At 37.9% G+C, this 15,692-nt stretch overlaps 2 protein-coding genes across 2 annotated transcripts; both read left to right on the forward strand.

Moving 5' to 3' along the window:
* Window positions 1-1,303: 1,303 nt before the first annotated feature.
* Window positions 1,304-5,002, forward strand: LOC121975436. Its single transcript, XM_042527077.1, has 12 exons — window positions 1,304-1,466; window positions 1,600-1,721; window positions 1,976-2,045; window positions 2,277-2,360; window positions 2,495-2,611; window positions 2,733-3,137; window positions 3,241-3,647; window positions 3,732-3,831; window positions 3,923-3,982; window positions 4,079-4,165; window positions 4,272-4,400; window positions 4,537-5,002. Exons 2-12 carry the CDS (start codon window positions 1,603-1,605, stop codon window positions 4,849-4,851), a joined length of 1,893 nt encoding a protein of 630 aa, XP_042383011.1. The 5' UTR covers window positions 1,304-1,466; window positions 1,600-1,602; the 3' UTR covers window positions 4,852-5,002.
* A 211-nt stretch (window positions 5,003-5,213) lies between these two features.
* On the forward strand, window positions 5,214-14,078 carry LOC121975443 (plastid division protein PDV2-like). The gene is made up of 2 exons (XM_042527091.1): window positions 5,214-5,526; window positions 12,949-14,078. The coding sequence occupies exons 1-2, from the start codon at window positions 5,341-5,343 to the stop codon at window positions 13,579-13,581; spliced, it is 819 nt and encodes a 272-aa protein (XP_042383025.1). The 5' UTR covers window positions 5,214-5,340; the 3' UTR covers window positions 13,582-14,078.
* The last annotated feature ends 1,614 nt before the right edge of the window (window positions 14,079-15,692 follow it).

Below are 15,692 nucleotides of genomic sequence, written 5' to 3' on the forward strand. Positions count from 1 at the left end.
ATAATAAACCTTTAAGTATTGTGTATTTGTATAATACTTCGTAACCTCATAATTGTTAGTTATACGGTAGAAACAATAGAACAAGTCCATGCGAACTCTTCTTTTTGTAAAACAAGGTGGAAAAGAAAGAATTTTTTTTAGTAATTTTGCACCATAACAGACAAAGTTGATCCTGACAGGAATAGGTAAACCTATCTAAATAGTTAATTAGAAGCTACCATCTTTGCAATGTCAACATTTTGCTGGTCTAAGTATCAACTCTGGACAAATACAGAAGATAACATGTTTTTCTTAAACAAATTATTTACATCAGTTCTTCCAACGCTAGCATAAAATACTCTCGGCCACTTGCAGTGGAATAGGTAGTTGAATGGTTGATGACAGGAAGACTTTTGCCTGCTCGCACTAGAAAAGGCAATGCTTTTCCCTTTTCCCTTCGCCAGAGGAAGAAAAGCGAAGTGTGGGGGCGGACCACCTTGCTCACAAACTGACCTTTTTGCACAGGCAACAGAAAACTCCAAGACTATCCTCATCAATCTATTTAAAAAGTGGGATTCTTTGACAAGCATTACGATGTTTGAAACAGAGGACAGCATACTCATCTTAAGCTTCTTTTGAGATAATTGGTCTAAAACAAGAGTTAAAACTCAATAGTAGTATCATTTGATAACCCAGTGCCACTTTCCTCTTCACTTTCATCCCTTTTGAGGCTTGCTTATTTATGGGTATAACCTTTAACATGCTTCTTTACATTCCCTGGACAGAACACGTTTTGTCCTTTTTTGTGGAGAAACCTCGCTCAGAGGTCAAGGCCGCTGAGTTCATTCTTGGTTCTAATCCATTTATAACAATAACGATTTTAGAGGAGAGTGGCAGCTTAATGAGGACGAAGTCTAATTTCTTTGTTGTACCTTTTGAATTAGTGGACGAATACTGAGCTTTTTCTCTATACTTGCTAATGCTCTAACTTCTAGTCAGTACCAGTTCATAAGAGACACTTCAAAATGGTTTGGTGTATGCTAAGATTGTATTATCTTTTGAAAAATATGCATCAATGAATGATTCCAAAAGATTAATTTGCGACTGTGGAGCACGATCAACTTTTCTGTCAGGATTCCTGGAAGGATAAAAAATATTGTGACAAGGACTTTGACATTTATTGCTTTTGTATAACTTTCAAGAAAAGGTCCAACATTTACTTCTCGTATGGAGACACAAAAGTTTAACTAGTCTTGATTGATGTGTGTGTGTGTGTTTTGGGGGACTTAAAAACACAGTAAACGCACTGTACACACTTGGACTCTTCCTGTCTTAAGGCATCAACCCTCCAACTCTTCTGTTCGATCGTTTTGTGTTCCATTTGCGCAGAGGAGGAGTTGTTGTACTCAGTGGGAGCTGGAGTTTGTCTCAAGACCCATTTGGCCATCCTGTCACCGTCTCTACTTCGTTTTCAGCTACCTTTTTGGGTGACTTCTCTTCTCCAAGCTCGCAAGGCATTATATTGCTTGTTTTTGTCTTTTAATTTTGTTGCATTGTCCCAAATAAAATGTGCTTCGTTCATTTTTCCTTTGTTAATACAAGTTTTGCCTTCTTTAATAGATAATGCTTATGGAATTTGAGGGGAAACTTGAGGTAAAAATGCAGGATGTGAAATTCCATGGCCAGTTTTTGGAGAAAATGCTCTCTAACAGGATACCTTCAGGGCACAAGCGCTTCGACAGGTACCTAATCCCTTTTGGAAAGCTTCTACTGCTGTTTATTATCTCTTTTTATGGCCATTTCGATTGTTGCATGCTTGAATATCTCCATGGTTATTTGGGAAAATGCGAAAGCTAATTCACTAAAAAAAAATCTTAATGCCAGTGATGGAGGAACTGGCTGTGGTAGATTTGATATATTTTTTCCTTCCTAGAAATTTGGCATCTGGTACTTCTTAACGTTCGTATTTCCTCATGATTTCCGGTCTCAACGACAGTGATTCCCAGAAGAAAAATGGAGAAGACGAACTGAACTCTATCCCTGGAGCAACCCATGATGCTAAAGCAGTAAGTAAGCTTAATTTATCTCTTTCAGTCTCTAGTAGTTTTTGAATGACAGGGATTGTTCAATCTCCTGTTGAATTCTCTTTTAATTAGATTTAGCTCTAGCTATGGCAGTATTTATGTTCACTCATACCTTCATTATATGTTAAAACCTAAGGTCCAGTTTTTCTTTCAGACAAGACTTCTATTGTGTCTGTTTGATTGTAACTTTAATGGGGTTTCTTTGCATTGAAGGTTAACGGAAAGCCCAATGGTGAAAGCGGGTTCGGGGACAACCCAACGCCTGGAGCTAAGGTCCAGAGCTCGTTAAAACAAGAGGTAGGAAGAATTTTGATCTGATACTGCTCTGTTAGCAAACGTACATGACAATTTACTGGTGAATTAACTTGATAACTAACCTAAATTAACCTTTTTATTTAGCTGAGATTTATTCTTTTGCTAATATGGTGCAGATTTTGCAACTCGAAAAACGATTACAGGATCAACTCACAGTGAGATATGCTCTTGAAAAAGCGCTGGGATATAGTTCTTCTGCAATATGTTCCTCAAAGGAAACTTCAATGCCAAAGGTAGTCTTGTAGAGTATCTGACTGGTATTCATATTTAGGTGAAATTTAACACGAGTAGATGTTTATGCATGCTTTGTTAACTTCTCTCTGTTGGTATATCTAAAATTACTCATGTTATCAGCCAACAAAGGAACTGATAAGAGAGATAGCCATATTAGAGCTAGAGGTTACGCATCTGGAGCAGTATCTGTTGTCACTTTACCGTAAAGCTTTCAATCAGCCAACAACTACACTGAGTTCCCAATCAGAGCAACTTCATGAATCTGCAAAACATAAGATCTTGTCTACTAAAGGAAACTCCAGAGTTCAATCGAGTCGATCTGAAGTAACTCAGCAATGGAATATCAACTCAGTGAATGATGATTTCGAACTCAAGTGCCATGACAAGTTTCTTGGTCCTGGTGTCTACCGCAGCCATTCTTCTCTTTCTCACCGTGCAATTTCTTCTGCTAGAATATCTCCTTCAGAAGATAGCCTAGCAAGAGCTCTTGACCCATTCCATTCTCAGCCTTTGTCCTTTCATGAGGCAAGCAGATTTCGTGTTTTGATTATAAACAAATTAGATCAAAACTTTAGCAACTTAATTAGTACTTTCTGTTTTAACTTTGCTTAATAATTTCAATGAGCAGGAGGAACAAAATGATAATTCAGGGGTGGTCAGCTTGGCTGAATACCTTGGCACTAGTATTGCTGATCATGCTGCAGGCACACCTAATAAACTCTCAGAAGACATGGTTAAATGCATGGCTACAATATATTGCAAACTTGCTGATCCAGCTTTGGTTTATCATGGCCTTTCTTCCTCTCCGGCTTCGTCCTTCTCATCCATGAGTGCACTATCTCCTCGGTACTTGGGAGATATGTGGAGTCCTGGCTATAAAAGAGAAACCACTTTAGATTCGCGGTTGATTACTCCATTTCGAGTTGAAGGACTGAAAGAATTCAGTGCACCGTACAATTCTATGGTGGAGGTGCCCTTAATTTGTAGAGAGCGTCGGAGGCTCAAGGATGTCAAAGACATGCTAAGCAACTACAAGTAGGTTAATTACATGATTTCCAAAGCAAAACATGTTTATATATTGTCATGATCCAATAATTTAGATTCTGAAATGTATGCCAGGTTAATCCTTCAGCGGCTAGAGACAGTCGATCCGAGGAAACTAAAAAATGATGAGAAGCTTGCCTTTTGGATAAACGTACACAATGCGATACTCATGCATGTAATTCATCTGCCTACTTGATTTTCTCCAGCTATTCACATCAGTGTATGAATATATTTCACCTTATGAATGCGTGATTTTCCATGCTCAGGCACATGTAGAATATGGAATTCCAGAGGGCAACGTGAAAAGGACTTCTTTACTCATCAAGGTATATAGACATTAAGTAATTTAATTAAGAGATCGAACAATAAGACGAGCATTTTTTATTCTGAGGAAAACTAAAGGATGTTCTTGTTTATTTCAGGCTATGTGCAATATTGGCGGTCGATCCTTGAATGCTGCCATGATACAAGGTTACATTCTTGGGTGCAAAACACACTACACAGGGCAGGTATGCAGACCAATTCTCCATTAATTCCTTCTTAGTCATTGACTGTTCTATGTCCAAATTAAACTTAGGAAGTACTGTGAGGCTTAACTAGAGTCTCTTCTTGCAGTGGCTTAGGACATTGCTTTACCCAAGACTGAAGCAAAAAGCTAAAGATACGTGGAAAGGCTATGCAATTGAGCAACCAGAACCTCTTCTTCATTTCGCGCTTTGTTCCGGCAGCCATTCCGACCCTGCGGTAAACTTTTTAACCATATGCGTATTTATCATTAGCTACGGTATAGCATTGCTCAATTGTTTTCATTAATTATGTTGGTACAGTTTATTGTCATTTGTTCTACGAAATGATGCTTCATTGCATTTTTGATTGCCAGGTTCGTGTGTATACTTGCAATCGATTGTTCGAGCAGCTGGAGTCAGCAAAAGAAGAGTATATTCGCGCTACAGTTGGCATTTTGGAGGAACAAAAGATTATTCTACCAAAGATCATAGATTCATATGCTAAAGACACAAAGTTATGCTCCCAAATATTGGTTGACATGATCCAGTGCTACCTTCCTGAGACTCTCAGAATGGCAATGCAAAGATGCCTACAGAGCAAATCCAAGAAGATAATTGAATGGGTACCTCACAACTTCAATTTTAGGTATTTGCTTTCGAGAGACTTGGCATTTCCTCAGCTGAACTGAGAACAAGAATGAGTTGAGGTGCCAGGGCAATATGGCCCCATTTCTTCTTCTTCATTTTTTTTTTTTTTTGTACAAAAAAGGTTAACATTTGTTGTATATTGAGAAGGTTGTTATGTGTTAAATGTGCATAATTCAGATTAAGCGTGGTCAAGCAGTGGAGTGGACTTTTGATCCACGATGTGTGCATAATTTCCAAACAGTTTGAAGTTAAGTAAACTAGTTTGCATTTTGGGACAATCAATCATGCTTCGTGCGGAGAAAATTGGATCGCCAGAAATGGATCCGGCCCGTTAAGTGGATAATGGGTTAACTGGAAATCATGGATCCGATCCGTCAAGAAACCATTCCGCGACTCTCCCGACTTCTAGAAATTCCTTCCAGCAGCAAGCGAACAAATGAACATGTGGTGCAGGTCGGAGATCGCCAGAGCAGAAGTCAGGCATCTTCACTGCCCCCAAATCCCTAGCCTTCGCTCTGGGGAGTCGATCGATGGAGGGCGAAGAGATTGGTTTGGTGTTGGCTCGAGCGTCTGAGCTGCGGGCCAAGGTTAGCGATTGCATCGACGGAAGCGGTGGCGACGCTTGTGGGCTAATCGCGGTGGAGGATGAATCCGAGGGCCTTGTAGCTATCCGCAATGCCCTCGACTCGTTGGAGCAGCAGCTCGCGGCTTTGCAGGTACAACCCTGTTCTTGTATTCGTTAGGACTGATTCCGGGATGGAACTTTGAGTACTAATTTATTTAGGGTTTTGATTGCATAACCGAGAAAAACCCAACTTTGACATGTTGCGCACTAATGAAAGATTCGAAGATGACAAGTTGTCAATTTTTCTTTCTCACTTCCTTTTTCAATTCATTCATCTACATCATTATTCCATCTCCTAGTGGTTTCGTGTTATATATTTTTTTTAGTTCCGTTAAATGATTTAAGCGGTATTCGGATCCATAGTGATGGTATCTGGATTTATTCCCGAGTATCCCAAGTCGCCAATCATGCTATAGTACCTTACTCCACAAACCAGATGGTTCTTCTGATCAGTCTATTGCTTGGCGCTACGGACTGATACAGTATGTTTGTTATAGTAACACTGCTATAATATTCCAACCCATCAAATTATTCTTCCAAATAATATATTGCCTGGCTGCTATAGTACATTGCTACAATATTTCAAACCATCATATTATTCGTCCGGGCAATACATTGCTCGGCTGCTACAATACCTTACTCCACAAGCCAGCGTATCCACCCGAGTGCTCGGTTGCTACAGTAATATTACTACAGTGACACTACAATATAGGGAGCTACCGTCTCTCGAACCGTCATTCTAATCTCCCGAGCAATCTAATTTCTCAAATACTACAATTCTATAGTAATTGTTACAGTACAGAGGAGCTACCATGTTTCTCAAAATGAGATTAATCTCTCGAACACTCACGTTCCCGTATGCTATAGTACACATCGCCATAGTCAATTACAATAAAATAAAGTTACAATGCCAGTCCATTATGCCGAGCAATATAATTAAATTCCGCCAAGCAATATAACGAAGTTCTACTGATCATTAAAGGCTCCGAAGTTTCTGGTTAACAATATGTGACGATCAATAAATGGAGAAGCAAGTAACGATTGTCGGATATGGTACCTTAACCACTCCTCAAGAAGACAGCTAATGGACTACAGGGAGGTTCCCTTTGGAGGGCCATATAAAGAGTGGAAGGAGATAAGTGCAAGGCAAGTTGGTTCTCTTCTTCTCGCAAACGAAGGTGACTCCTTTCCATTAGCTTTCTTCTTCATCTTCTTCTCCTTCTTTGATCGATGGCTGACCTGAGCGTTGAAGGGGTCGTGCTGGCAAGCCAGCCCAAGCTCTAATCCGTGTTACATCCTAAGGTGCTTGGATCTTACCAGGTGGGAAATTGATCTCATGTTCCAGCAAGCGGAAAAAGAAACAATCAGAATGGTGCCGTCCGTGGGAAAATCCTACAAAATGCTATGATAATTTCTTCGACTATCTTTACGGAATGCGAACGAGAGAAAGATGATGTTGAGGTGGAGATGCAAAGGTTAAAGGCAAGGAACTAGTCCGATAGTCTTCCCAAATTGTTCAAGCATCCTCGAGCGGATCTAGGATTTTTCCTTCATGTTAGATTTCAAAAACTTTAATCCTCTATTATTATGGAGATTTATCGATGCCTCGAAATAATTGATTCCCTCTTCTATATTTTTGATCGATATGTTTCTCGATCCGGCTTGGTTTTGCTTGGCGAGTACCTACTGCTGCCTACTCTCCGGCCGACACCAACATCCACCTTCTAATGTTACTTGATATGGTGGCAAGCGAATCAAAGGAAACCTTTTGATGTCTTTGAGTCTTCTTCCCCTCGTATGATTTTCTATTTTTCTATTTCTTGTCTTCTTGCTATCGCCAACAGGAGCTGAAGGAACACTTCCATTGGTGGCAATCTTTCACTCTTTCTCGATATCACGAGCAGGAACCTTGCATCTAAAGGTTCCCCTTATGATAGCTACCTCTTCTCTACCGTGTTGAAAGCATGTATGTAGCTCGGAAAGTATGTGTGACGGAAACTCAATCCATATTATGGCTGTACAATTTGGCTTCGATTCAGACATGTTTGTAATGTTGGGATTCATCAACTTCTATCAGCGGCTGTGGTGATATTGACATTGCAAGGTAGGTGTTTGATGAAATGCTGCAGAAGAGCGTAGTCTCTTGGACGACCATGATTCAAGGGTGTGGAAGACGTGGAATGTGGAAAGATGGTTTTAGATATGCAGATGCGAAGAGAATGTGTGAGCTCCAATTCCATGGCACTATCTGTCATGGTTGATTCTTGCTCTGAACTGGGCAGGATAAGAGAAGGGAGTCAATTTTATGCTCTCATCTTGGTTCTGAGACTCCAATGGAATGTCTTCTTGGGCAATTCAATTATTGTCAAGTAAGCAAGAGCTCGTTGGATAAGGGCTGCCAGGAGATCATTCAATTGTATGAGCATAAAAGATTTGGTATCATGGAATTAGTTGATTGCTGGGTATATCCAGGATGATGCATTGGAAGTTGCAAATGAATTGTTTGAGGCAATGTCAGAAAGAGTACATTATTTCTCAGACTTTAATGGTGGTGGGATTTTCTAACAGAGGGTGTGTTTCCATTATTCAAGAACTTGCCATCCAGTCTTGTATCTCATTGTCATTACTCTAGAACTCCTAAGAAGTCCGATGACTTGATTCACATGATGAAGGATCAACTAATAATCTCAAAGAATTTTCATTGTGAGATAAGTCATTTATTTTTCATTACCACATTATCTCATTTAATATCATTTTTCTTTAATAACAATATCAACTGATAGTTCATACATTTAGTAGATAAAGTATTTTTCCTGCCTATATCCAATTCATTGTAATAACCTGGAGAAGCGTAAAATTCTAATCGGCCACAATAAGTCTCGGACCATATGGATTTTGTAGAGATAGGACACTGCTATATTTTGCTGCATTGCAAAATCTTGAGTTGGATATCCTCTGTTTATTTTCCACTTTTCCCCCATTATGCCCTCTACTTGGACCATGGACTTCCCGTACTATTTCGGATGCTGCACATGGAGTTTCATAAATCAAAATTGGCATTTTCTGTTGAACATCTTGAAGTCCCTGTTGGTAATCTCAAGGAGTCTTCACTAACGAGGCAGGGGTAATAAAGGCTCATCCACCTTTACAAAATTCCAAGAAAATCATCAAGAATACCAAAAACATGGATTGACTCTTTCCAATTCCGGAGCAATATGTCTTTCTCGAGCAACATATCTTTCCTAAACAATCTTTCCCAAGTAATATTTTCAGCAGGCCTCGATCAAAATGGTTATAACTTTCTGTAAGGATATTATTTTTTAGCACCGTTTTATTTGCTGGAAACTTGACATCCTTGACTTTTCAATGATATATGGCTTTCCTTATAATTTGTTCCCAATAATAGCAGATTAATCTTTGAAGTTGACACAAAAATCTGATGACTTCTGAACTTTTCTGTGTCACATATGAATGATAGCAGAAGTTGTATAATCAAAGGCTTATGTATGAACACAGTGATGGTGCAAGCCATATTTCTTTCAATTTCTAGTATTCTCCTTAACACATTTTGTGTGGTTTAGTGGGCTGGTGGATATTTTCTTTGAGATCGTTCTTGGAATCATAGTATTGGTCAATGTTGAAACTATTTATGCTCAGATTTTGACTATCATCATTCAAGAACAAAAGACTAGTTGTGTTGCGCTCAAGATATGTATGGGTAAAAGGTATATTAGTTTTCTAGTGAGCTAGCAGGGTTTCTTGGCATAATTTCTCTTGATGCAATTCAGGATGTAGGCTCAAGGCATGAAGTTCTTTACAGCAAATACTATAGGACAAGGAGTCATTCCCACCATTATTATTTGATTAGAGGGAACAAAAGAAATTATAGTCCTATGATTTCTTGTTAAAGCAGGCACAATAAAGAGAGATTTAGTCTCAATAAATGGGGATATTTCACTGACCACTCCTTTACTCATAATTTCATTTCCTCTCAAAGAGAGTTTTATCGTTGAGCTTAACCCCCTTTCGGATCATGAAGACTTCTGCTGAATTCCTTTTCTAATTTTGTGATTATTCTCTCTAATCATTTTGTGAAATTTTCGGGTCTTCTCTTTTATGCTCTTTGTCCTCAGATAAACTTGATATTTACTCTTTCTATAGTGTCGACTTATCATTGTCTTCACACCAGGACTTATTCGTGGATTGGTTTCTCATCCTAAGCCTTCGGGTCATTGTCTTCACACCAGCATCTCGTCCACTTAGTTATCACTTAGCTTAGCATTTGTTGCTCGGCCCTCGTTTTCAATGCTTTCGTCGCAACCACATAAAGTTAGCTTGGCCAACTAGCCTTATCTCTTAAGTTTTTAGCTTGACTACACGACCTCAGCTCTTTATATTGTGGGATTAAGCTCTTATCCTCAATTCAATAAGTCCTCTGGTATTCATGATAGTTCTTCGTTTTCAGATGTTGTCTTCAGCATTCTCATTATTATCTTTCAGATTAAAGGATTGAGTACCTATCCTTGATCGAGACAGGACTAGACTTCTATTATTTATGGCACTCTATGGGTATTATGGCTATCTCAAAGGCAGAATAGTTTTTTTATGAGATTATCGTCAAAATGTTGCTATCAAATACATCTTACTTTTTTAATAATTCTATCTAACGTTGTTTCAAAAATGTGTGTTGCAGATTATCATCTATGGGCTAAATATATTATAACTGTCTATGGGCATTAATATAACGGCTTAAAGGCCATATAGCTAGTGCTTTTGAGCCAATAATAACGGTTAATGCATCAGGTATTATTATTCTCACATCCTCTGGGCATCAATATAACAGAGATAGCTAGTGCTTCTGAGCCGATAATAAAGGTCAATGCGCCAGATATTACTATTCTCACAACCCCGGGCATCAATATAACAACTTAAAGGCCAGATAGTTAGTGTTTCTGAGCCAATAATAACATCCAATGTGCCAGGTGTTACTATTCTCACAACCTCCAAGCATCAAAATATAACGGCCTAGGTGTCAGATAAACTAGTGTCCCAAGGCCAATAATAACGGTTAATGCACCAAATATAACTATATTAACAACCTCCAAGCACAAATATAACAACCCCTATCTCTTAGTATCTTCTGAATTGTACTCTTCCATCGCAGTCTAGACTGTATTATTTAATCATATATCAGAATAGGGGCTAGTTTCATGGTCTTCTCAGATTTCTTCAAATTACCCCCAGATGGGAGTCAATATCATTCCTATCAACATCACTCAATAATATTCTGGAGCAAGATTTGATTTATGGTCTTATTAATCAATGCGGCAATATCCCCGGTGGGATCAATTTTCTAGTCTTCTCATTCTACTCTATGATATCCCCCAACAGAATTGGTTCTCTTAGTTTAACAGCCATCTTATTAATATGTTCGGCAGTATTCTCAACCGATGCAGTTTTCTTATCGTAACATGTTGTGCGGTAATATCCCTAAGTGGGGTTGAGTCTTCTAGTTTCTTTGGTATTCTTATAGTTGTCTTCGGATCAATTGAATCTATGACCATTCATATATTCATACATGTCTCTGTAATTGAGAAATCGAGTTTCTTTCCTTGATAGGGATTTACTTGTTTTCTTATTTTCTTGCTCAGATTGATTTTCTACTAGGTATTATTATTATTATTCTCTATTTCTGGTTCTCATTTTTTCAACCAGAGGAACAAACTCCTTTATTTGATTGGTCTTCTGGTCCTCTTTATATATTCTCCTCTGTTTTTTGTAAATTCTTATTATTATCTCAGATTGGACTTTTGCTTTTCTCGACATTCTTACTATTCCTAATTGGCATTGGTCGGATTTCTGGTCTTCTCCATATTCTTATGTCCCCATGATTGAGAGATTGAGTATTAGACTTTATTCAACTTTGTTCTTCAATCTGACTTGAAGGAGGGGTATCTGATGGTATTCGGATTTATTCCCAAGCATCCAAAGTCGCTTGAATCTTCTCCCAAGCAATCCAATCTCGGGTACTATAGTATGTGCTACAAAAATCATGCTACATTACCTTACTCCACAAAACATATTGTTCTCTCGAGTAATCTATTACTCGATTGCTACAGTAGCACTACTATAGTATCTTGCTACAGTGCAATCCAACCCATCGGATTATTCTTCCAAATAATATATTGCTCGACTGCTATAGTACACTACTACAATATTCCAAAACCATCAAATTATTTTTCCGAGCAATATATTGCTTGGTTGCTATAGTTCATTACTCCACAAGCCAAACTATTCTCCCAAGCAATCCATTGCTCAACTGCTACAATAACATTATTACAATAACTCTGCTACAATAATATTTCTACAGTAGACTACACTAGCACTACAATACATAGAACTATCGTGTTTCTCAAAATCGTCGTTCTAATCTCGAGCAATCCAATTTCTCAAATACTATAGTACTACTGTAATTGTTACAGTATAGAGGAGCTATAGTGTTTCTAGAAATGAGATTGATCTCTCGAACACTCACATTCCCGTATGCTATAGTAGACACTACAGTAAAATAAAGTTACGATGCCCGTCCATTCTGCTGAGCAATATAATTAAATTCTACCGAGCAATATTATCAGGTTCTGCCGAGCAATATAACTAAGTCCTACCAAGCATAAGAGGCTCCAAAGTTTCTGGTTAACAATACGTGGCGATCGATGAATAGATAACTAATGGACTACAGGGAGGTTCCCTTCGGAGGGTCATATAAAGAGTGGAAGGAGCTAAGTGCAAGGCAAGTTGGTTTTCTCTTTCTCGTGAGCAGAGGCGACTCCTTTCCTCTAGCTTTTTTCTTCATCTTCTTCTTTCTTTAGTCTTCTTCTTCCTTCTTTGATCGATGGCTGACTTGAGTGTCGGAGAAGTTGTGCCGGCAAGCCGGTCCAAGCTCTAATCTCGTGTTACATCTTAGGGTGTTTGGATTTCAAAAGGTGGGAAACCGATCTCACAACCTGGAGAGGAGCCTAAGCGAGCGCAAAAACAAACCATCAAATAGCATTTCCAAGTGCCTGTTTGCTAGATATTTTGAATTCCTAGCATGTGTGTTCAAAATTGCAAGCTGTAATATGATAGAGTTCATCCTTGCTAAACACTCAAGATTCAGGTCTATAATATTAAAGACCCTTCTCTTATCATCTTGTTTGAGTTTACAATTTGTAGAACTTTCTGACTGTAACACTGGTTTCTGTACAACACGAGGATAGGAATTTAGACAAAATAATGTAGATTGTGCATGGTTAGGCTCACTATGCTCCAGGGAATCACAGCATTGGGTATTCTTTGGTACTGCATACTCGGTTGTAATTCATGCATCAAGAATTGCTTTATTGTTTGATTTGTCTTATTCAAAATAAATGAAGAATCTGTCAATTGCATGTCTATTTTGCCTGTTGCAGATAGGGAGAACTAGTAGCAGATTAGGTTAACTTCCTCATCTGATAGATTTTGTGTTTTTTATTAGGCGCTGCTCCATCAACAAAGATATGAAAGAGAATCTATTTTATCACAGATTGATTGCAATCGACTAATATTGCTTGGCAAACTTAAAGAGTACAGAGGGGAGAAGCTGGAAGTTATTAATGAAGTTGCAGCATTTGCTAGTGAAGCAGTTGAACATGATGATGGCCTTTTCCTTCCTCCATATCCCACCCACCTTCCTGATTTGTTTACTCTGGATGACATTGGTGGCAGTTCACACTTCGTGGTGAAGAAGTCATCTATCAATGGACATATAACTATCAACAAGAATGAAGACAAAACAACTGAATATGACACTCATAAGAATTGCAGAAAAGCGACCTCAAATGGAATTGGCCATATCATTGGTTTGGTTGTTAAATCAGCAATAACATTTGTTAGCATTATATCTATATTAGGTTTAGCTGGTTATAAACCAATGATTAAGAAAAGATCCAAGGGCATTATGCTGTCTGGTGCAGAGTCACCAATGGACTCTCAAGTTGGCATCCAGTGCCCCAAAGGGAAATTTTTGGTTATTGAAAATGGGAAAGCGCGATGTGTGGTGAAAGAGCGTATAGAGGTTCCATTTGAACCAGATGTTACAAGCCCAACTATAAGCTACGGATTTGGTTGAGTTGTTGCCAGATATTAAGTTGCTTGCCTCATGTCTTGTAGTAATTTCATAGAATGTATATGTAATAGTGTTATACTTTCAGGAAATTAGTGCAATTAGGCTATCATTGTGAGTGGTAAATGCGCGTTGCAACTACGCCTCAGGATTGTACCCCCAAAATTCTTGTGCTTTTCAGTGGAGTTTAAATGATAGGAGGGAGACTGATTATCACGGTGTGAAGCCCTGGAGTATGATGAAGGATGGTGAGATGATGAAGCTTGCGCTGAACAATGCCCCTCTTCAGGGAACTGCTTGGGATGGGGAATTGGTTCCATGTTGATTTGTATGACTAATTTCTGTTTGTGTCTACTAAAAACTTCTAGTCGTGGTGAACCAGATATATAAAGATTTTGTTTTCGTTCCATAGTTATATTCACTGATACAGCAATTGAAGAAAGGGATGATTCAATGTTACTTTCCTTTTTCTAGTTACTTGATTCATCCTCGTATTGTTGTCATGATGTGTCCGCCTAAGGCGTATGGGTACTGAATGTGGTGCATCTGTTTCTTAAAGGATAGATCCTAAACGATTTATAGTATAATTTTAGTAAGATGCACTTTTAAGTACGAAAGTGCATAGATAAAGCATGTACAAAATATGTGAATGTGCGTCAAAATATGCTAAACGAATGTATACAATCTATGTACATCAATAAGTCATAATAGTTGGAGTCTGCAATCACAGAGTTAGCAAATCTTGCTATTATCATGCCTAAATTATGTATGACATGTGCATAATTAAACTGAAAACCAAACACACAGAGGCAAATCTTAGCTCTGATATTAATTGTTGGTTGATACTCGGAATATCGTATCGGTTTCCTGTACAAAAATTTTATACAAGTTCTAAATCATTCCTATCAACCTATTGTGTTTTTTAGAAATTAAATTAGGAATCGCAAGCGAAATTTAACATTATTGATTCCAAATTTAACTTATTTGTTCTTAGAGGTTTAAATTTGGATCGCAAACGATGCTTAATATTATTAATTCAAGTCCACCCATATTACAAAGTTGATTAAATATTTATTTCTAAAATTGACTTCCAGGTTAAACATGGCGAGGCACTAGGCCTTCTTGGTTATGAGATCATCCACCACTTCCTTGACAAAGTCTTTTAAAGAAATTCAATATTCAATCTCCTTATTATAACCCTAGGTTTAACCAATAAGAACAATCGAATCACAAGATCGAAAAAGAAAAGAAAAGAACACAAATTCGAAACCTAGAATCATATACCTCTTGTGTTTGGTATTTCAAAATTCATACAAAGAAAAAACTAGTATGATGTGGAATAGAATTACTAGTTATACCTTTCTTTGTAAGCAACAACCTCTTGATCTTCTATCGTATCCCTCTTCTTATCTCGGACATTGTGTGGGCAACGATCTACCGAGATGAGAACCACCAAGACAACTTCCTTCTTGCAAGTTTTGGCCACCAACCTTCAAGCTCCAAGGGATGCAAGAGCAAAGCCTTCTTTCTCTCCTTCTCCAAGTAAAATCCGGCCACCACAAGAACTCCTAAAGATGATATGGTTCGGCAACAAGAAGAAGAGAGGAGAAGATGATTAGGGTCGGCCACACCAAGGAAGAAAAGAGAGAGGAATAATAGATGTTAGGTTATTAGGTGAGACACCTCTACCCTCTCTTTTATATTCCTTGGTCTTGGCAAATAAGGAAAGTTTTAATAAAAACTTCCTTATTCTCTTTACCAATGAAAGGAAAATTTAATTAAAATTTCCTTTAATCCTTTATTATGGCCGGCCACATCAATTGCTCCAAATAAGGCAAGTTTTAAACACAAAATTAAAACTTCCTTATTTGTTTTCGGAAATTTTTAAAATAAAAATTTCTCTATTAATTTTCCCTTCATGGTTGGTTATAATAGGAAATTTTATAAATTAAAATATCTCTCATTAAAACATGTGGATGATTTCCAAAAAGGAAAGTTTTCTTTAAAATTAAAACATTCCTCTCAATCTACAAATAAGGAAAAATATCATATCTTTTCTTAATCTTTTGTAGAAACTATAATAGGAAAGATTTAATTTTAAAACTCTCTTTTAAATC

This window comes from Zingiber officinale, chromosome 1B (assembly GCF_018446385.1).
Source record: "Zingiber officinale cultivar Zhangliang chromosome 1B, Zo_v1.1, whole genome shotgun sequence".
NCBI lineage: Eukaryota > Viridiplantae > Streptophyta > Magnoliopsida > Zingiberales > Zingiberaceae > Zingiber > Zingiber officinale.

What these genes read in the sequence shown, in the direction of transcription:
- LOC121975436 (XM_042527077.1), top strand. Translation starts at nt 1,603, where the DNA reads ATGCTTATGGAATTTGAGGGGAAACTTGAGGTAAAAATGCAGGATGTG. An exon ending in GGGCACAAGCGCTTCGACAG is followed by an intron (nt 1,722 to 1,975) that starts GTACCTAATCCC and finishes TCTCAACGACAG; the next exon opens with TGATTCCCAGAAGAAAAATG. An exon ending in AGAGCTCGTTAAAACAAGAG is followed by an intron (nt 2,361 to 2,494) that starts GTAGGAAGAATT and finishes AATATGGTGCAG; the next exon opens with ATTTTGCAACTCGAAAAACG.
- LOC121975443 (XM_042527091.1), top strand. Translation starts at nt 5,341, where the DNA reads ATGGAGGGCGAAGAGATTGGTTTGGTGTTGGCTCGAGCGTCTGAGCTG. An exon ending in AGCAGCTCGCGGCTTTGCAG is followed by an intron (nt 5,527 to 12,948) that starts GTACAACCCTGT and finishes GTTTTTTATTAG; the next exon opens with GCGCTGCTCCATCAACAAAG.